The sequence below is a fragment of the Homalodisca vitripennis genome, chromosome X (assembly GCF_021130785.1).
Source record: "Homalodisca vitripennis isolate AUS2020 chromosome X, UT_GWSS_2.1, whole genome shotgun sequence".
Classification (NCBI taxonomy): Eukaryota; Metazoa; Arthropoda; class Insecta; order Hemiptera; family Cicadellidae; genus Homalodisca; species Homalodisca vitripennis.
The window spans coordinates 211512-234580 of record NC_060215.1 but is presented as its reverse complement, the minus strand read 5'-3'; the positions used below and the strand labels follow the sequence as shown (position 1 = coordinate 234580).

Genomic DNA, 23069 nt, shown 5'->3' with positions numbered 1-23069 from the left:
TTTTCTGAGTATTAAAAAAAAAGAGCAAGACAATTGAAGGTCCAGAAGTATTTTTTTTTATGTTTTAAAAATTGTATGTTCCTAGAATTTGTATTGTTTTGAGCAGTCTACCACGCTCAGCTTCAACACTTGTTATAGTAGTATTTATGCAAAAGCTAATAGCTGTGTAATATTTTTTTTGTTAGTTTGTCAACAATGCATACCAGATGCAGGTGAACATCTGTAGCAGACTACAACTGTCTTGTCTGCCAGTTATTGTTGCTTACCAATAATGTTGTTTGTTGACAAATCTGCAATTTAGTTTATCAAGTGGTGTTTATGTTGTTATTGTTTTATATAATAATTATCATATTCTTTGTGAAGTGCTAATTACTATGACAAAACCAAAAGGAGTTTTTTTAAAAAAGGAAATGCAAGGGTAACCAGCATTTTAGGACAAATCCTTTAGGTCAAGGTGAGGTTAGTAGACCTAAATGTTACTATTCAATCTAGGCTAGTGCTTCAAAAGCAAAAACTAAATGAAAGTATAAGTGACTATAACACAGTACACGAGTGATGAAACAAATATTATAGTTGCTCTATCTCTTTTGAATACAGCCTTGAACAAGTATGTTGTGTGCAAATCTTGTGGCGGCGGAAAAGTAATTTTAGGTGAAGTAAAAGAGAAAAGAAACGGTTTAGCATGTAACTTGTCACTTTCATGTTTGGAATGCCATGGGGAAAATCGGTTTCTGGACCTCTGATAAAAGTAATAAGTCCAACCTATATGACATAAATCTAAGAATGCTATATGGCCTTAGATGTATCGGTAAAGGCGGTGAGGCTGGAAAGCTGTTGTGTGCATTATTAAATTTGCCAAAGCCGAACTCAGCGTAACAACAAGGTATATAAATGTTGTAAGAGAGAGTGTCTTTGATGTTGCGGAGAAATCGATGCAAAAGGCAACAGAAGAAGCTGTGCTTCATAATGAAACGGATGAAAATAATAGAAACCTGACAGTCGCTTATGATGGGGACTTGGCAGAACAGAGGATACAAATCAAAAAATGGCGTGTGCACTCTGACAAGTCTTGACACTGGTAAAATTTTAGATGCTGAGGTATTGACAAAATTTTGCAGTGGTTGTGTGAAGTGTGGGTCAAGTGAAACCAACAAAGAAAACCATATATCTAAGTGTATAAAAAATTATGAAGGGTCAAGCGGAGGTATGGAGACTGTTGCTGCGGTGTCTATTTTTAGCCGATCAGAGGAGAATGCGAGGAGTGAAGTATGAGTACTTTCTGGGTGATGGGGACTCTAAAGCCTACCAAGCAGTAGTCAGTAGTATGCCATATGATGATGTGGAAGTAAAAAAGCTGGAGTGCATTGGGCATATCCAGAAAAGAATGGGTACACGCCTGAGGAATTATAAACTACGGGAACAAAGTTTAATTTTATCTGATGGGAAAGGATTCAAGGGTGCCGGTAGACTAACTGATAAAGTCATAGACCAACTTCAAGGATATTATGGAGGGCTATTAGGTCTAACCAATCCAATCTTGATGGCATGAGAAGGGCTATTTGGGCAATCTGGTACCATAAAATGTCAAGTGATGACAATCCTCAGCACGACCTGTGTCCTTTCCCCCCGGACACGTGGTGCGCCTTCCGCAAAGCTGAAGTAGCAGGCACAGTGCTAATTATAAACATAAAAATTCAATTCCGTTAGCTATTATGGAGGCTATCAAGCCCAATATTTTAAAGATCTTTCCAACCCCGACCTCCTCAGAAAATGCCTTCATGGGAAGACACAAAATGTTAATGAGGCGTTCAACAACGTGCTTTTGGACAAAGACTTCCAAAAAAATGTTTTTGTTGTAGGCATACCCATGAGTTAGGCACATATGATGCAATAGCTACTTTCAATGATGGAAAACCTAAGTAGGATTAAAGTTTTAGAACAGCTTGGAAAAAAGGACATAGGATCTAACACCATCTGTCTGCTACAACAACTGGACACTGAGCGAATCAACCGAGCGGAGATTGCGGAGCGGAATGCTACGAAGGAAGCTAGGCTGAAGAAAAGGAGGGATAAATCTTGAGCAAGATGAAGTAGAAGAAGAAGATTACATACCAGGAGGTTTTTTTTAAAAGGTATTATATAACTTATATTCAAATAAAATTGCCAGTTGTTACAATGGAAAAGGTATAGGCCTACTTTAACCGCGGTTTCCCGAAAGTCCGGTTTTTAAACACAAATGACTCATTTTTTTTTTAAAACTATACAAGATATCTTGACCAAACTTTTACCACATGTTCCCTACATATAGGTGATGATGTGGATCCTCAGGTATATCTCTATCTATTTTTTTTTAAATATTAAAAAATAAAACAAAAAATTTTAAATTTTAAAAATTATTTCTTTTTTAGTTTTATTTACAACATTTTTATTTATCACAATACTAATTAATTCAGGATCAGTACTGTCACAAAGACATATAAAACAGCTGGTAAAAGTTTCAGAACATTCCTAAAATGGTTGCTCAGGAAACCGGTCATAAATATATACATTTTTAACATGGGCGAGATAGGAGCGTTTAACTCACCTGATATTATGCAAGCTAAAATATAAATGCGAAAATGAGTAGGTTTGTGTGTTACACTAATTGATTTTACAAATATTTTACATGGACTTTCTTAGCGTCTCTAACTAAAATACTCATACATAGTGTTATTCATTTTACGATCATCATTCCGGGCTACGCTTAACAGTTCTGTAAAGTAAAAAAATATTCCATCGCAGTATCTAAAATTTGATTACATAAAAACAAGTATTATTAATTAAAAGAGACTGTTGGACTTATTTACCTGTTTTTGGTTAGCAGTACTTTCTTATAAGAAAAGAATGACTGTTTAAATAATAACTATCGATATTTTGTTTACATTTATATCGAGAAACCAAAAGACTTGATGAAACAACGCTTCATATTTCTGGCTTTTCTGCTACCGCTGTTAAGCACATAGTATGAAAGTATCCAAATCAGAATATTAAATGTTTTTGAAAAATAGAATTTTACCTTTGTATTTTAGTAAACACTAGGTGTTCAATACTGTAATTTAGATATAAAAGAAAAAGTAATAATTAACTTTTTACTACAATTTTTTACTTAATACTGTTATAGAACCTTTTGATCGGAGTAGGCTTAACTAGTGTATGTAAATTGTAGTAATTTGTGGTTTTGCGGAACAAGGCACAAATCAAACAAAAATACTAACACCGGAGTAAGTGAAAATTGCCAAAAAAATTATCTGTTTACAGATTCATTGATCGTGCCAAAAGGCCAACTCAATATCACCGCAAAAGTCATTCACAGGATCCTAAAGTTATTAAACACGTGCTAAGCCTACGGAATTGCGTACAAATCAGCGTGTAACTGCCAGTTTATATTAAAATCTTACGTGGTTTTTTACATGAATGGTTGTAATGCTGCACACAGTTATTTAATATGATTTGTCATAAATACCTAATAGATATGTTTCTATAGTTTGAATTAATTCTAAAATTTATGACAGAACAATTATTTTTATAGTTTTTGTGCTGAATTAAATATTTTAAGCTTTATTTACGTTGAGAAACATTGATTGAATACTGTAAATAATTATATTTGACCTGATTATTGAATGAAAACTTATAGTATAGCCATTCTCATAGAACGTACATAATTATATTTGCTTAGTTTTACATTTCTTTTCCTTAAATAAATTAATAGGGTAACTGTTTGGATGAAAAGGAACCTATGTACAAAGATTCTAGTTTCTAGGGGCTTTATATCAAGAGTTATCTCCGGATACAGACTGCAGACGGGCGGATAGGCTAATAGTTGTATTGACCTTTGACCTTTTTACCCCAAACTCAATGGTCACCTTTTATGGATCTAGTCTCTAGGACTCTTCGGTTTAACAATTACATGATTTCCATAAGGTTCTGTCTGGACATTAACAACAAATCCATAAATAACACACGTGAGTATATTATATTCACTTCTTTATATTTTATACTCACTACGAGTGTAACAGAATTTTATAAAAACACATTAACGGTAAATCAAAAAAATATTGTAACTAATTTTTGCCTGTATTACAACATTAGACAATATTATTATTATGAGGCCAACGGTTAAGTAAACTTATAACATATGTTACTTTTACGTCTAGTAAAGAATGTGGAATTTTAGAGCTGAAAGTCCAGATACATATGAGTTACAAGCCTAAAGGTGCCCTTCGGACTTAACTGTTCACTGAGTTGAAAAGTGGCTTTACTTTATCTGGGATAAATTCTTGAGTGGCTGAGTCCAGTTCTTATTCATCAAAAAATAACTTACACTATTTTCAAGGGTACGCTTCAAGATATCATCATTAGAGTGCTATGCAGTTTTAAAAGTTTAAACTCTTAAATAACTTTAACATTATTTTGTGTTTGTAGAACTGTCAAGTTATAGAATATTAGGTAAATACGTATAGTTAATGTACTAGAGTATGACTAAAATATTCTATACCAAAAAGACTTGGAGAAATATTCTTATTACCATGTCATTATTATTTTTAATAAATATCTAAACATCCGTTGGATTAAGTTATGTAGAAAATTCTGTTATGTCATGAGAAATACATTTTGATATACATAAGAGATATGTTTCTATGATGGCACCAAAATGAGTTATCGTGTTCTGTTTAGTAATACACATATCACATTAACTCATTTCTAAATATTTATATCTGCCTTAGAACCTATACTCCATAGATAAACTGCAATATAATTACGCCAAACCGTTGTACTTATCAAACTGCCCTACTAATAATCAAGCAAACATAAGAAATATTTAATCCAGAACAAAAAATCTTTCAAACATAACATAGCATGAAATTGAGTTATAGCTAGCCATCTGTAATACAGAATCTATATTAATCATAAACTGGTCTATGATTGGTTCAGCTTAAACCAATCACGATAAGCTCCGCCATCTCAACTCGTCTGTATAAGAGGTTAAATGTAAGAAAGGACCATATGATCTTAATTTCGCCACAATAAAGAAGTGTTTCTTTCTTTTTTTTTTTTATAACCGGCTGCTTGTTATTGGCATTTTCGATTTAACATCTGGTGACTGAAATGGCTCTCCACAGTGAGGCCGAAATAGTTAAAACACTTAATTTTTTTTGTCAGCAATATTTTGATGCTGTGTAATCCGAAAGATTTTGATGATAATTTTAACAATAACAACAACTAAAATCATTTAAATAACATTTAATCTCTACTTTTCAAAATATTACTAACGCTATTCTATTACCTTTAATATTAAAAGTAAACTTTATAATTGCGATAAGCACCTGAGCTTAATACATTCTTGTGTATTCAGGTTATATGAACTAGCTTATCTTCTCAAGCTAAGAGTATGTGTTGTAAGAAAAGTGGTACACTCAGGGACAATGAAGCTATTATGGAAAATCATATTTTGGAAGCAATCCTTATCTCTTCCTTCGTGCTTCCTAAAGTTAATTAATGCAAATTTCCAATATGGCTTTACATTTATTTTATTGGAATATATATTTGTATGAAAATTAATTTTGCGTTTTATGGTTGTAAATACGATAACATTATTTTAAATTCAATTATAGTAGTAGACTGTACCAGAAATCGCAAACGTACCAGCCCACCACCATTAAATTTTCAACAGAAATAAATTAACCCATATACATGGAGGGATCATTATAATAGGAGTACAATTCATGGTTTTTGGGATTTTTAAAAAGTGAACCACAAACATTAAATTTTGGATAAAAAAGTATTTAATATTTTTGTATTACTCTCTCAATCTTCCATTTAATTGGTTCGGGTCTCAAAGTTATGAAAGGTTCTTTAGAAAGACTTAAATCTCTAATCCCAGATGTGATAACGTTATATTAGGCTACTCTCAAATGATTGCTCCTAACAAATATGAGGTTCCTGCAATGCTAAGTTGTACCGCTAAGCATTCATACACGCTGCGATGACAACACAGTAATAATAGGAGTTAGCAATTACTCTAACCTGGAATCCACTAATATTATCTCATGCTACTCTCAGATGATTTATCCTAACTATCATGAGGATCGGGGTTCCTGCAGTGATAAGTTTTAACACTAAGCGTCTACCCACCAAGAAGCGACATCATAAAAAATAATAATAATAGGAGTAATATAAAATGTTGTATATTAGTGTGCAATTGTAATTATCTTTATCATAGCAGCTAAGAAACACAATGTGGCTCTTTCTTATACAATAATTGGAGAAACAACTTTCAAATTTTATTCTATATACAGTTTTAACTTCTTAATGTCATTTATTTGGTGAATGAATATGTTGTGGTCTTATGGAATTTAAAGAAGACTTTGACCTTACAGCCTAGCTTGTGTTCTAAACATTGACAAACTATGTATGCACATTATGTTTGTCTTCTTATGTTCCATATATCTATCTATTGAAAATCATACTTTGTAGCAAAGAGTATTGAAATAATATAATTTTGGAAGAAGCAGATAATAGATGCATGGGCCAATCGAGAAACAAACTCAACTACTGTATAAGGCGAAGAGTGGGAGAGGAGAAAAGTACACACTTATGGGCTCGTATACATTAAAAGCACGTTTGGCCAAGTAAGCAGGTGCCTCAAACTTGTGCAAGCTAGTCTTATTAGTGTTGTGTTTACACTAGAAGCAAGTAAATGCAAAAAGTGATCACTCCCAATAGTGAGTAAAAATGGACTTGTCGGACGATGAGGATATTATGCTTGACTATGGAATTGTAAATTTGTTGTGTTAGATGCAGAAAATTTTAAATAATAGGGGGTGAATGAATATATTTGGACCGAGAACATGACGTTGAGTATTTTCGTTCATTTCTAGACTTACTTCTACAAACAGATAAGTTTGATGTATATTTTAAAGGTGATGCCAGACACATTATATTACGTTTTGTAAGGGAAACATTAAAAATAAATAGTTAAGCGTTCCAGCTTCAGAAAATGTGTACAGCCTGAAGAAATAATTATGATTACTTTAACTTATGAATATAGATACCCGATACAAACTCCAACCAACTATGAACAACAACGATGAACTCCGAAACCAACTGAACAGTGGCTAGCTAGCCAGTAACAAAAATTATTTCTTTTTTAATCAGCAGAAGACAAGGCTATGCATTTGTGAGTGATGAGTAGTTTAACCAACATCTATATGCGCCGCATTTTTTTAACAATTTACTTCAAATTTGTTTTCTACAGGCAAGTGTACGCTCCCAGTGTACATTACCAAGCGTGTTTCTCATGTAGACGCTCTCTAAGGTTTTAACAAAGACACATTCGGCAGCGAGAGTAGTAGCACTGTGTAGTAAATGTAGGAATCATAGGAGCTTGGTGGTGTAAGTAAGAGGATTTTGCAGTTAATAAAAATCTCAAAGAATCTTTCTAGCATGAGTGGTGGAATTATGCAGTTTATGTAAGAAACATTACATGGTAGAAAATATGGAAGCAAATCCTTTCATTTGCTGCAACTATTGATTTTCAAATAAGATATAGTAGAAATATATGAAATATCAGAAGCATGTGTGGTGATGGGAGTAACGAGATTGTAAAAAGTGATATGAGGATGTAGACTCATGTACTTATCCACGGTAAATACAATTAACTAAAATGTATTAGTGTTTGCGTAAACGATGTTTAGTAAGCAGTGACCTGCTTAAAAACATTAATAGAATTATATGTGTCCATTGGCTGTAACATACGAGTTTCGCTGTATATATTCAATCATACAAAATGTTTTGGGTCAAGTGATAATTGGCTCCTGATTTTCTTAGACTAATTTAATGTTTAAACACCACGAATTAGCTGCATTACACTAATATAGTGCAGGCCAACCGAAACTGGGAAAGTATAATATCTAATACAGATTTATAACAGATATTTTGACAATTTTATAAATTTACGAGCATTTATTTTGATATCAGGACTTTTTCAAGTTGTGTTGCTGTTTTAAGAATGTACATGCTAATATGGTAAGCAATATTTAAACGTAAAAAACTATTACGTTCTTTCCTTTCACGTTAAAACTTCAAGTAAGTTGATAATAGTTTGGAACTATATTGAACAGCAATATATAACTATGTATATTTTGTAGAAAGAGCATTAATAAAAACTAGAATTTTAAACCTATTTCAAAATCAACAAATTTTAAATTTTTTCTATAGAACGAAAGCAATATCAATATCTCGTGACAAAAAGCTTATGTCAGATTATTGACAAGTTTATTGCCGAACGGAACGGGAATCCCTAAGCTATAAAGGACGATAGTGCAATACAGATACAACCCTGCTCCATCACCATTTGTATGCAATGACAGAGCAAGTCTTATCTCACCCAAACGCCTAATAAATATGCAAATTCTGCTACGGACTTAAGAAGCTTTATTCATATACAGCTTTACATGTATGATTTTAGGTTGATATATGATCTGGTAAAACATTAAAGGTAATATAAAAGAAAGAAACAACTTGGTTCTATATTTCTTTCAAAAATATGACGAATCTCGTTAGCTGGTGGATAGTGAAGCGTTCACAATATAGGAAGTAGCTTTTATTATCAGTTATATCTGCATTTAAACTTATTATTATCGTTGAATAAATATATGTATATCCGTATTAACTAACTTGTTTGTGTATGCTACTGCTACTTCTTAATTGAGGACTTGTACTTCTTGATGTATGTTTAAATATTGCCTACCTTATTAACATGTAAATTCTAAAAATATCAACACACATTAAAAAAATCCTGATAACATAATATATGCTTTTAAATGCACATTCTTATTATAAACTAGTTTGATTAATACACACGCTGGCAGTGGTAAGAAATACTGACAGGTACAAGAAAACTTGTATTTTACTCTACGACTTAATAAAAAATGTTGACCTTTGTTTGGTTTTACAAGTCATCTTAAAGAGCGAATAGTGACGTAAACAAGAAAATAATTAGTGGAAAGCTTGGATAAAGGCCATATAAACAACTTAATTTAAGGAATCATGTTACTTGTTTTCTTGATTAATTGCCCAACTTGCTTCTTCCACGTAATGATGTAGTTCACAAAATGCAAAGTATCGTACTTCCATCTCGGCCTTGTTTGAGTCTTAAGAAACATACAAGTAGATATACAGTATGAGCAGGGGGCACAAAATAATTAGTTTTTTAATTCGTAACGTAATGGGTGTGTTTTCAAGAATATTTACCGGATATATAGAAAGTGTTCAGTACAGAAAACACCAATATCCGACTTATCAAACATATTTTATTAACATTCATGACAATGCAGTAATATTTAAAGGCTTTATTTCTTTTAAAAATTTTCATTGTTTTGACAGTCTGTAAAAATTATTCCATTTTATTTTATTCTAAACAGAGAATAGTTATAATACAATGGAGCAAAAGTATAGATAGAAGAAGTTCATCCACATGAGAAAACAGTATGAATTTTTTTTTACATGTATATAGAGTGTAAAAATGTAATAACCTGCATCTTCGTTTTAAAAATGTGCAGATTAGTGCAAGAGTATTTAATTCCGAACTATCTGCAAAACCTTTAGAATAAACCTTTTGTAGTGTCCTTTAAGAAAATGTAATTTATGACTATATCGCTTATGGTGTAATAAATTAACTAAACACTGTGGTAAATCTAAATGAAATAATATTACCCATGACTTGTTGACCTTTGAGTTTTTAACATATTATGTTTTCCTCTGACATATTAACAATTTATTTTACAGGTGGTTCCTTCTGCGTGTAATAGGAACCATTTACTAAACGAATACTCTACTCACAAGGACAATTATAAAATTATTTTTATTTAAAATAAATATAACGCGGTAAACTTTATCGAAAATTATGTAAAAACAAATTATAAAATTTGTTACTTTTGTCAGCTAATCTCATATTATGTAAATATACGACTTGTACTATATTAATAAGATGTAATTCGTTTAACAAGGGAATAATTTTTTTGACGTATTCTATTGAAAGAATTTGCATGCCATTTCGTATATATATATATATATATATTCGTAGTTCATTTTAGGAGCTCACTAATAAATTGATGCAGCGTAACTGAGTAAATTCAAAACCAAATTGTTTAACGTCAATTTTATAATAATCACTATTGCTAAAACAATGAAATCACCACAAGAGTTCCAAATAAGTCAATAGATGTATTTAAGACGGGATTTTTTGAAGATTAATTAAGTAGTCATGATAAACCACAATAATTTTAACGGCAAGGTTCAATATCACGAAATCTGAAACTAAAATACTGATTTATACAGGAATTTTTACAAATATTCGACCCAACTCTCATTTTTTATTAAGAGACGATCTTGAACTTTGTGCGGGCTATCTGCAGGAATACGTGCGAGATCGCATTATTTAAAAATAATCATTTCAAGTACCTTTAGACTCGCACCTTAGTGTAAATTATGAGAGTGTTTGTTTTTTTTAAACATTCTTTAAAATTCATGAAAAATCTTAATAATAATCACGTATAAAGTGAACCAAAAAAACTACACGCTGACTCCTTAGGTCTTAGAAGGATATTTTAACCTATTTCACAACTGTGTTACAATCCCGCTAGCTAATCGGTCAAAACCTTTAGCTAATTTAATTATCCTTTTTTGATATCCTTGAATTGTAAGAAATTTTTAAAATTTACTGCTCATTAACTATATTTTTCTTCACATTACAGATAAGCCCCTTCGCCAGATTCAGCTGTATATATTAGATCGGGGATTTCAAAAAATTACAAATTCAAAGAAGGTTTTTTAAAAATATAAACCAATTCACAACAATCAAATAGTTCTTATTTTAAATAATAATACTCTGCTCAACGACTACGCAGCTATGTGTAGAGTACAGCTCATAGAACAAACATTGCATCACAGTCAATATTTTATCACGTTAACGGTTTACGTTATTACTGAAAATTATTAGAATACGTTATTATATCTTAGTTAATGTGAGTACATTAATGTTAATCGTATATATAATATTCTAATTGTTATAAGGAAATCCTTATAAGCAACGAATTTCAAGCTTAATTAAAGAGGTGTTATATTACTTTATTTCTTCACGAAGAGAATGTTCTTTTTTGCTTCCGCGATCACAGAATAATCATAACTAAAAAATTTATACTGTTGAATAACAGGTGATATAACGTTCACGTGTACTTATTCATTTGTGATGGCTAAAATAAGAATTGTCCCGACATTAATATACTCCTGCGGTTAGAAGATAAGACGTGAGTCTGTTGACAATTTGGTACAGTACATAACTGGTAGTCACTGATACACACAACGCTAGCAAACACAACTTTTTATTAAATTGTGAAGACTACGATGATTCATGGTTCATATGAACGGGTGAATGGGAACTAGACCTACTCGGTAAAAAAACTCGGCACTTCTTAATGACCTCTAACCAGAGAGGATGGTTGTTCCCAGAATCGCAGTGAACGGTCACCAACATATGGTGGTTTCACTGTTAACAGCAATACTATCGATATATACAACGACTGAGTAGATTCTATACAATAGGGTCTATCGTGCATTGCTATTTTATCTGTAATATGCAATATTAAAATCTAGGCTACCAAGAACCTCAATGTCTGATAATGTGAGTGTAATTACAAAAGAACCACAGTTTCTAAGTAGTAGGTAAGGTAGTAAACGTATTATATCACATTAATATTATTTCTATAATATAAAATGTTACCAATTTAACTACCGAGAGCCTCAATATCTGATAAAGTAAGAGTTATCACAAATCATTTATAACAATTTGGCTACCAAGAGCCTCAATGTATGATAATTACAAACCACTATTGTATCCCTAGGTAGTAAACGTATTATATCACATTAATATTATTTCTATAATATAAAATGTTACCAATTTAACTACCAAGAGCCTCAATGCATTATCTGATAGTTTTAGTGTAATCACAAATCATTAATAACAATTTGGCTACCAAAGCCTCAATGTATTATATTCTATTGTACAAACCACTATGTATCATGTATAAAGTATTATAATATATTAATTTATTATCTATAATGTAAAATGTTACCAATTTATCTATCCAAGAGCTCAAGATTTTTTATGTAATAATCATAAATCATTAATAATCATTGGCTACCAAAAGCCTCAATGTCTGATAATGCGAATGTATTACTAAACACTATTGTATCCCTAGGTAGTAAACGTATTCTGTACAATTACTATTCTTGTTATAATATACAATGATAATAGTTTGGTTACCAACAGCCTCAATATCTGATAATGTGGATGTGATTACAAAACACTATTGTATCCCTAGGTAGTAAACGTATTCTGTACAATTACTATTCTTGCTATAATATACAATGATAATAGTTTGGTTACCAACAGTCTCAATATCTGATAATGTGGGTGTGATTACTAATTTAAAGCAGACTTTATAAGTATCTTATAATCAGGCCCAAAAACCTTGTAAGAAAATAATATGAATTATTTAGTGTATAAATAACAGAGTACTGAAAGAAGTTATATGCTATGAATAAATTTTTATAAAAGAGAATCTATATATATTGATATAATGTTTTGCTAAAAAAATGTTTCTTCCTTTTAATTCCGACAACAAATTGTTCCTGAAGCCATAACTCCTGTATACTTAAAAGTATTTATCTGCATCCGATTTATTTGGGCCGTGTTACAGTAATATTTAGCCTTGTTACTGTACCATTAGTTACTTCTAATTTGCATGATAAACATTGCTACTAGGTATGCTTCCAAGGAAGTTAGCTTTTAATGCTATATATATATATAAATTTAATACAAGGAAACGATACCAAAATTCTTTAGCACCAAGTTAATATTTATGTATAAAATAAAAATTATTAGTCATATTGGCCATAAAATAAAAATGTGTGAGGAAAATTTACTAGTACTGGAGGTTGATATGATTATAATTTTTGCTGGTTTAGTCAAAATCTATTCTCTATTAAAGTAAGATTACAATTGATGAACTCATACAATGATCTCGTATAATAACACTCCTCGACATTTCCATCAATAACGCATAGAAACGAGTGTCATGGAGAACTCACTCTTTTAATTTTTTTTAAATAGGTTTGTAATTAAAACATTATACATTCAATACATACTTTATAAATTGCACACGTGTATCTATTGTGAACTGTACAATAATAAAAGTGTCGTGATGGAGTGTGCAACTCGTGTAACAACTGCATGAATATTGACTCTGTTTTAAATGTTATTAAAAATTTATCAACTCAGTCATATTGACAGCTATAAGAAGGGATAGAGAATAGACATCGCTTATGGTATTTTAAAGGAAAGAACTACAATACAGTGATTTATAAAACCGCTATGTTTTAGTGTCCGTTATAACGCCCGTACATGAGTTACAAAAAAGGAATTTGGAGCAAAGAAAACTATTACCTTTTTACATATTCATGATATAGCTCAAAATTACAGAAACATATTTGCAAATTAATTCCTAATTATTATTCTTAAAAACCGACAAGTGCACTCTTTCTGGATATTGAAATACATGCTTATTCTTTTATAACATTTTATATTGTGAGATTTATAGTCTTTGAGTAAATATGAATGTCCTTTCAGAGAGAGATCTTTTCTTTTGCCAAGTGTTTATGAGGTTTCCTCTGAAGTATACGATACAACAGTCAGGAACCAAGAAGCTGACTTTTTCTCCAGCAGTATTCTGGTGGGGCTTGATTTTGACTCTATTTCAAACATTGATTTGGGGCTTTAACATCTACATGATAACTTCCAACAGATACTCCTTCATATCACCTAATAGAGAATCGAACACTACTCTCTTCACTGCAACTGTGCTCGCTGTCTCCAACATATGGATAGAAGTAGTAATGTTCAACAGCTATGGAAGGAAGTACTCAAAGTTCCTGGATGTTTGCAACAATTTGAATAGGTTTGATCGCAATCTACAAATAGCGGCCCTTAAATACTGCCTGAGTGTAAAAACTACCGCCGTCATTGCTATCTCAATATCCACTCCAATGATCGCTTACATATTGCACTTATGCACTATGTTATCTTTGACAGACAATCACACAGCTCTAATAATGCATAGCTTAAATACTCTTAGTTTAATTATTATACAATTTGAACAAAATGCAATGTTAATCCATTTTCAACCTATAACTCACTGCATATCCGAAAGATTTAGAATGATTCACACGAATATTACACAAGAAGTGAACAACGACATTTATAAACAGTCAATGCGACAATGGAATCCACCACATCCACGTTCCAATCACGATCGTAACGCCAATGACAGGATCAACTCTCTCATGATCGCCTACCACTTGCTTTGTGATGCCGTAGGCCAAGCCAATGATTTCTACAGTGACTTGTTACTGGGTTCCATATTCCATAGCTTTCTACGTGTCACCTCCTGTCTATATTTTCTCTTTATACATCTTGTAGTGAAAGACATAGTAGGAATTATTGCACCGTTTATCCTGGCACTTTCTTCGACATGTTACCTATGTATGATCGTTTCCTTAAGCTGTGACGTCACTCGAGCGGCTCGGGATACGACAATAGTAATCAGCAAGCTGATAACCAACCCAAACTTAAAACCGGGACTGAGGAAACAGTTGTATTCATTTTTCTTGCAGCTCTCAAAGAAACACCTCGAGTTTTCTGCAGGAGGATTTTTTAATGTCAACAGACAAATGTTAACATCGATGGCTGCTACTGTGGCCACCAATCTGGTAATACTCATTCAATTCCAGACTCAACCAAACGATCACAAGTAACAGTAAATTGTTGTTATTGTGTTTGATGTTTCCAAATACTGTAATCCAAAGTCTCAGATATGAGGTAACTGTATTATATTGAAATTTTACTGGTGTTCTTTGTACATGAAGAGAAACTTAAGATAGTTGAGTATTAATATCACAAAAAACGGTAAGTGGAACGACACATAATAACATATATTATTCAATTACTTTGATATCTAAATATCGAATGGATAACTGTAAGTGTTAAAAAATGTGTAGTTATTTAATATGCAATATGTTCTATCAATTTTACTTATCATCTATGGTGTAAATAATAATAAAATTATTTGACTCCATTCTCACAAATAAAAAATATTTTTATGTAAAATATCGTTAAAAATATTGCTATTACTTCCATTTGAAAATGATTTAATCTAGCTATTTATGGTTTATATATAATATTTTTTTCTTTTTCTGTCTAATTGGTAGGGTTCAGTGTTAACATGAAAAGTCTTATTAAGCTATGTATCAGTATATGTTTTATGATTATTAAAGGATTAATCTTTATATATATATATATATATATATATATATATATATATATAAAACATTATAAAGAACCTCTTTTAATTTTATTATTTTATATGAATATAGATTATAACTTTTGAACGTAAAAAGTCATTTATATACTGTGGCTCTCTTTTACACTAAAAGTATAGCATATTAATTTATTGTTAGGTGTAAGAGATGACTTAATAGTCTTACCTTCACCAACTGAATATGTTTTTATTTGTGTTCAATAAAGAAATGTTTAATTTGATTTCAATTTACATTTCTCGGCACGTGTCACTGTGAAACTTGTTTTATATGATTGCAAAATGTGCCTTGACTTGTCTACAATTCCTAAAAAATGGAATTCCTACATTTCAAACCGTATAAGAATATATTTAAGAAGGCAGGAAACGGTGATTAATAAACACCAGAGGGGAGATTGAAAAGTATTTGGTTTTCCTCTGTAGCTTTCACTTGTCTGGATAACCTAAACTATGGTATTTACAGATTTAGAGACCTATTTCACCCAGGCAGAAAGCATTAAGTTAATATACAGTAGATGAGAGAGTACATACCCAAATGACATATTAGATTACAAATGTTTCCGAGAAAATTATCGGTGTTAATTGAAAACTATGTTTGTGATTTTTGCTCTGTGGCCTTAACTGGCCTGAAAGACCTAAACACCGGAATTTCCAGATTTTGTTTGAAATGCCAATTGAAATTTATCTGATTTTCCTATTTTTGTCGCAATTTATCTACGCGTATATTTAGCTTTAACGTATGAAACTGGACCTTATCCTACTAGCCTATATACATTTAGATATGTTTTTAACTTTTTATCTTAACATTGAGCTGCATATTATTTTATATTTAGACTAATTTACAAATATACAGTAAATAAATATTCTTGGTTATATTTTATTTATTTCAGGTACCTGATTTATAATTTTTCTGGTGGAAATATAGGCTAAACTTAGCAAACGAAGATAATACTTCAAATCATTTTTGCAACGTGTTAAATATTTTACAATATGTGATTGATTAGTATGACTAAACTTTATGTAATATTATAGACTGAAGTTATTCAAAATAACAATTAACACATACCTTAACAACAATAACGAAGAGTATTAATGGATTTTCAACTTTTAGATAGAGAGATAAAAACTTTTAAATAAGGTCCCAGCAATATTTTATCATTCCACATTGGTCCTCAGTTACCGGATTAAATTTTTAATAGTTTTTCCTACGTCCTACCTACTTCATCTTCTGCTATTTTTTTTTAGGTTTTTTAATAAATTAAATAACTTAATAGTGAAAGATATAACAGATAATGACATAATACGAGTGAATGTACTCTTAGTTAATTCCCACGAATAGAACGTAGTACATCAACTCAGTAGTCTGTAGAGAACAGCGGAAATTTTCGTACTTTCCATAATGAAGATGGCCTGTTCTAGCTGAACAAAATTCACTGTTGAACTTAATTATCGTTGGCTAAAGTTCGTTTTAAGTTAAACCTAGATAGGCTAGAACCAACAGCGAAGACTTTTGTAATCGGTCAGTAAGTGCACAATGCAAAGTTAAAGTTCATTTACCGAGGTAAGTAATCCCCATTAATATGAAAACAATATTTTAGTTTTTATATATCTAGCAAGCAGCCACGGCTTATTAATTATTACTAGTGTTGTGTGGTAGTAAAGAACATTTTTATATGAACTACTGTTTATTATACCAATTGAAATCTGTTTGGTATGGAAGTTTGTAAACTGTAATTGTAAAATCTATTAGTATTCAATTAACTATAACAGAGACAGTGGGGATTATCGAGTAAACAATATATAAGTAATAAACTGCATTGTGATGTATAATATTATGTATTTGCGGTATATAAAAATACATTATCAATAATACTTAGCAGTCAGTATAATAACAAATGTTTTAATTATCAATTATTCATCTCAATACTAAAAGTAAAATCAGTACAAATTTTAAATACATTACTATAAATGTCAATTATCAGAACAAAATAAAACATCTCCCGTTTTGGAGTGCCATGTAGTGAGCAAGTTATGGGAATTCCGGATTAGTAATAGCACAAATCTCTCTGAAAAATCTAAAATTTATTAAGTATATACAAGTAAGATAGATTTTATGAAGTACTCTTTAACAAAAAAGAAATTTTGTTATTTTTTCTTTTCCATTATTGTAATATTTGTATAAAATGAGATTATTTGATTTGTTTAGAAAGTAAACAAAAGTATTTCGGATTTTAGCTGTGATAGAACTATCAATATTATTTTAATTTTTTTTATATTTTTTCAATCATTTTATTATTACAATTTGTTTATATGGTTTATACTTATAATAGTAACAAATCATCTAGAATGTATCTAGAGAGATAAGTTCATACGAATTAAAATAGAGAAAGGACATAAAAACCAAACATTTGGCTATTCTACTAGTTATTGATGACATCGTAGGCATCCACTCTTTTGTATCTCTCTCTCTGTTTCTTCCCTACAAACAACTCTCCGTTACGACTCTAATGTATATCGTAACTTTCAGCTTTACTGTTAGCTTACAAGTTTGAAAGACCTAATTCTCAGGAGTTGTGTATGTCTACATATTTTTTACTGAGGAAATGCTGAGTTTACGTCTTGCGCTGAAACTCCCCTCTTCTCTGAGAATCTGCGCACGAAGTTGACCTATATACGAAATGGAGAATGTTCGATGGTGTACGTTCCTTCCGAAAACAAGAGATTATGATCCGTAATTTTACTATAACTCTTCCCGAAATACTGTTCAAAACGTTTTATGATTTTATTCCCAGAACACATCTTCCTGACTCTATTTGTACTGAATGAAATACTACATCTTAAATAATTGTATTTATTTCTATTATTTTTATTTATATAAGATGTGTTTTTTAAATATATAATCCAATTTGCCATAGTTCTTAACAATTTATCGGAAGAAATTTCTGTATATATCTTTTTTTAATTAATACTATAATAATCGTGAACTATATACTTCGTAAACAAATGAAATTATGATTGATGTGTAATGAATATGAATCATGCCTATATTTCTATAACTAAATATAAAGGATTTTTATTGTTTTAAATTGATGGGATAAACCTCTCACATACTTTTATGAATGTTCAAGTAATACTCTTATTGGTAAATCATATGTTTTTATACAGAGTGGCTTTTCTAAATGGCCCACGATTTTACTCTCCTAAAATTTAATACTGACACGAAACTTAATGGGTGAACGTTCTTCGTTTTTAGCGACTAGGAAGAATATATAGGGAAACTGCTATTAACTTTTAATATTGCAGTAAACTTTGTTTCTCATTACGGAACATTCTGTGCATTATTATTATTACTTTTTAATAGGTAAAGAAATGTTTAAATTTGGTAATTCTAAACATTTTTAGAATATTTCCCAAAATAACGAAGATGTAGTGCGAATGTAATGCTAGACTATTAGCAATTACGGATTGCAGCTGGAGGGAAAGGTAGTAGCCTCGTACTCACGCACACTCTCAGTCACGAGCGCAGAGCTTTGGGACAAGCCCAACACCTGCAGTTTTCCATCCTGGGTTATTCAGTGACATCTTAGACTTATAATAAACTAAAATTAACAAAATGTATATATTTCTATTTTATTAGGTTTACTATAATATATATGTTCAAATCACTTTATGATAGAATTGCAATTAACAGTTATCTGGGTTTGATGAGGGAGTTTTAGTAGATAACTACAGTAACTAACTAGTAAAGATAACTAACTAGTAATAGGGTTGAAATGTGGCCGGTCCTTGTGCCCTACACTTGTATGTGTGGACCTTGCTTGTGTGTTGGTATAAACCTACTGTACCTAGGCTCCAGCAGCAGTCACTGTTTGATAACATTATATGCAGCGTGAAAGTTCACAACTAAGTAGACCCTGACATATATAGTCGTTTTATTAAGTGTAAATCGATTATATATTTAAACCGAAAATATTTAGTATAAATAATTAGTAAGCCAATTAAAACATTTGGATATTTAGTTACGTAGACATGATTTGTGTAGTTGTTCTGAGAAGAGGAAATAAGACTTACATTTATAATACTTCAATAATATCTTAGTACTTGTTATATTTACAATATAAGTGACATTGCTTGATCGCCTAATCAGTAAACCCCATATAGATTTATAACGTTACAATTCAATTCTAGTGAGTTAGTTGGACTTACAAATTTTAAAAACGTTCCTGTTTAAATTAGAATTAGCTAGTAAAGCTTCTGTTTAAATCAGTAAAATATAGCATATTAAAAAATGATGAATACAAAGCCATAGTTTTATATTGGATGTATAAATTTGACATTGACTGTACAAACCACTATTCTGTAAATACAACAGGGGGACACTACTGGAAAAAGGAGGCCACGTACGAGATACATCAGATATATTGTATGAATACAAAGCCATAGTTTTATATTAGATGTATAAATTTGACATTGACTGTACAAACCACCATTCTGTAAATACAACAGGGGAGGCCACGTACGAGATACATCAGATATATTGTATAAATACAAAGCCATAGTTTTATATTAGATGTATAAACTTGACATTGACTGTACAAACCACCATTCTGTAAATACAACAGGGGACACTACTGGAAAAAGGAGGCCACGTACGAGATACATCAGATATATTGTGAATTGCCAGTATACAATAAAAGCAAAATAAATATTTGTTTGGACTAATTAAAAGTAAGCTATATAATAAAAATATATTACATATAAATCTAGAATGGATGATACAAATCTTTCATTACATGAACAGGACAGTTACTTAAATGAAATAAATACATTTATTTGCTAATACATTTTGTTCGTTTTTAACTATGTATTATCACTGACTTGAAACTTAAATGTTTATATTAATTTTTTTCCTGTTTTCAAATTGAATATTTTTCTAAAAAAAAAAATTCTTCATCTGGGAAATATATGTATTTTGCAGCGCATTTGGGAATAAGACAAAGATTTGAAAAATCAAAATATTTCAAAGCTATAAAGTATGATAGTACAAAATAAGTCATAGTCACCAATCACCAGAAGAACTAGCATATGGCACAGAATATAGATCACATTTATGACTTAATAGCTACCTAAATATTTAAATTTCATTTTTATCTTTATTTAATATAGAACTTTAACAATACATAATATCGAACCCACCAACTGAATTTTTGTTTGTTTACTATTCAGAGGAATAATTTTGAAACTATAAAGTTTTTTAGGTTTCCTGAAGATCATCGATGGAGCAAACAGACGGTTAGTGGTCGGAATGGCAGCTTAATAAGAAAGATGGGGATTCAATTTCAGGCATGCCTGTAATGTACGATAGTATAAAGAGCGATAAATACGTATTTTTAGTAACTTTATTCAGATAGCTAAGTACTATTACTAAATTCTTAGTCTTAAGGTTCGATTTGGTATATACGACTGTGTGCTTTATGTGGAAAACTATTTTTAGAGTTGTATTTGAGTAGCCTACAGAATCTCTTAAAGGAATCTCAAAGATGAATCATTTTTCATTTCACACAGTGGTATCAAAGGAACACTCATGAAGCCAATTACCACAGACTTAAGAACGTAAGTACCACTTCTTCAGTTTCTGATTCAAATTACCTCATTCTCCCTTAATTCAGCAATACACTATTCTAATGGCCACTAAAGAGCTTTTCATCTTTGGTTAAGGAACACTTGATTCTAAGGTGACAGAATATTTCAGCAAGAGTAATACATCGGTTCATCTTACTTTGAGTGCTGCTTCTATCTCAACCTTTCTTCTTGCCTGCGATACTGTATATCATATTATAATGTAATCAAGAGAACTTGTAGTTTGATCTTTTATGTAAGCATATGTACGTATAAAATATCATTGGACACTATATTTTAAAGTTATTATTATTATACATTGTTCTACAATGCAACACTTGTATGTTGGCAAATGTACACTACAGTACTGGTTTATAGGCTAAGCATTAACGAAGAATATAACTCGTAGGCCTGGAAATTTTCAATTCTGTGTGTCTGTCTTTCCGCAAGATATCTAGAAAACTAACTAACTTATAGACTTGAAATAGTACGAAACTTAATTTCTATAAAAAAAAACTGAGTTCCATTAAAGTGTATGTCATGCCATGGAATTCACTTCAGCGTTAGCAAATATTTTCACATGGGCAGTTTATGGTTGTAACAGAATTTAAAGAATTTAAGAAACTAACATAATAAATACATATTATGTAAAAGAAAGTCAATACACTTATGAGAGATATTAAAATGTGATTGTTATTCATTTAAAAATAAAACGTTTATTAATATACGTAGCTTAATTATCCCAACACAACCTAGATAAATTTAAGTGAACTTGAGGTGTACATTTTGATTGGTTAGACACGGATATAAAATACAATGTTTAGAACAAAAATGTGAATACATCTTGTGACAAGATTTCTCGAGAAGTATTGCATCTGTATATATTATATTTTTATCGCAACTTCTTTTGTAAATAGACCAGAACATATGTTGCGTGTCGAAACTTTCTACACCCGTAATGCTGATGCAATATGTATTTCGTTTGCTGAGAATGTTGTTGTTGAGAATTTTTTAAACTTTGCTGTAAAATTTTCTACCATTCTATCTGTCAATAATGACATATGTATAAGAATAAACAATTTCATTGAACCTAAGCGAAATCTGTCACGTGATACGTCATGTGATATACTGCAACCTTGTTCATATTAAATTAACAAAATCTTAATTTATTTTCATAAAATAAATTTCAATTCTTGAATCGCAGAGTTCTATATTTTCCTATAAAGAGATGGCAAATGTCCTATATCCTTTTACATATTTATTTAATAATAGTTTTTAACAATAAATGGTATTATTATAATTTACATATAATGATTTGAACTGACATACCAATAAAAATTACATTGGCATCGGCTATGACTATGAAACTATGTCGTGACCAATTTCAATAGTATAAGTTACTACACTGTTCTACACAGGCGTTTGTCCTATGTACTAAGCTCAGTTGCTAGATACTACACTGCTGTACACGGACACTAGGCTTTTTTACTATACTCAGAGACCTCGTAAAAATATTTATTAGAACCACAATTAGCAAGTTTATTATATTTAAATTGCCATATAATAACCTAGTACTAAATTTGAACGCTCTCTTAACTTTTAGCACTTGTTTTCAATAACGGGATCTCTAAAGTTATATTTCCTTCAAATTTAAAATGCGTCTAAGTTGACCCAATCTTTAAGAAAGGTGGTAGGTCCTCTGTTAAGGAGTATAGACCTATTTCAATACTTTGTACGCTAAGAAAAATATTTTAGTGATTCATTCACAATGGACCTTTCACTATCACCTGCTAATTCGGGTTTCTTAAAACAGTTCCACTACTCATGCAATAGAAGGATTTCTAAGGACTGCACTCTCATCTCTTGATGCAGGAAGAATCACTGGTGGCGTGTTTTATTATCTAGCTCGGGCTTTTAATACCGACAAACGTTAGCATCTTTTGGTGGAGATGGAGCTTAGCAATGTCAGAGGATTTCCTC

At 31.0% G+C, this 23069-nt stretch overlaps 1 protein-coding gene across 1 annotated transcript; it reads left to right on the top strand.

The window, feature by feature from the left end:
- Positions 1 to 14313: 14313 nt before the first annotated feature.
- On the top strand, positions 14314 to 14910 carry LOC124368543 (putative gustatory receptor 28b). Its single transcript, XM_046825785.1, has one exon. It carries the CDS (start codon positions 14314 to 14316, stop codon positions 14908 to 14910), a length of 597 nt encoding a protein of 198 aa, XP_046681741.1.
- Positions 14911 to 23069: the final 8159 nt, after the last annotated feature.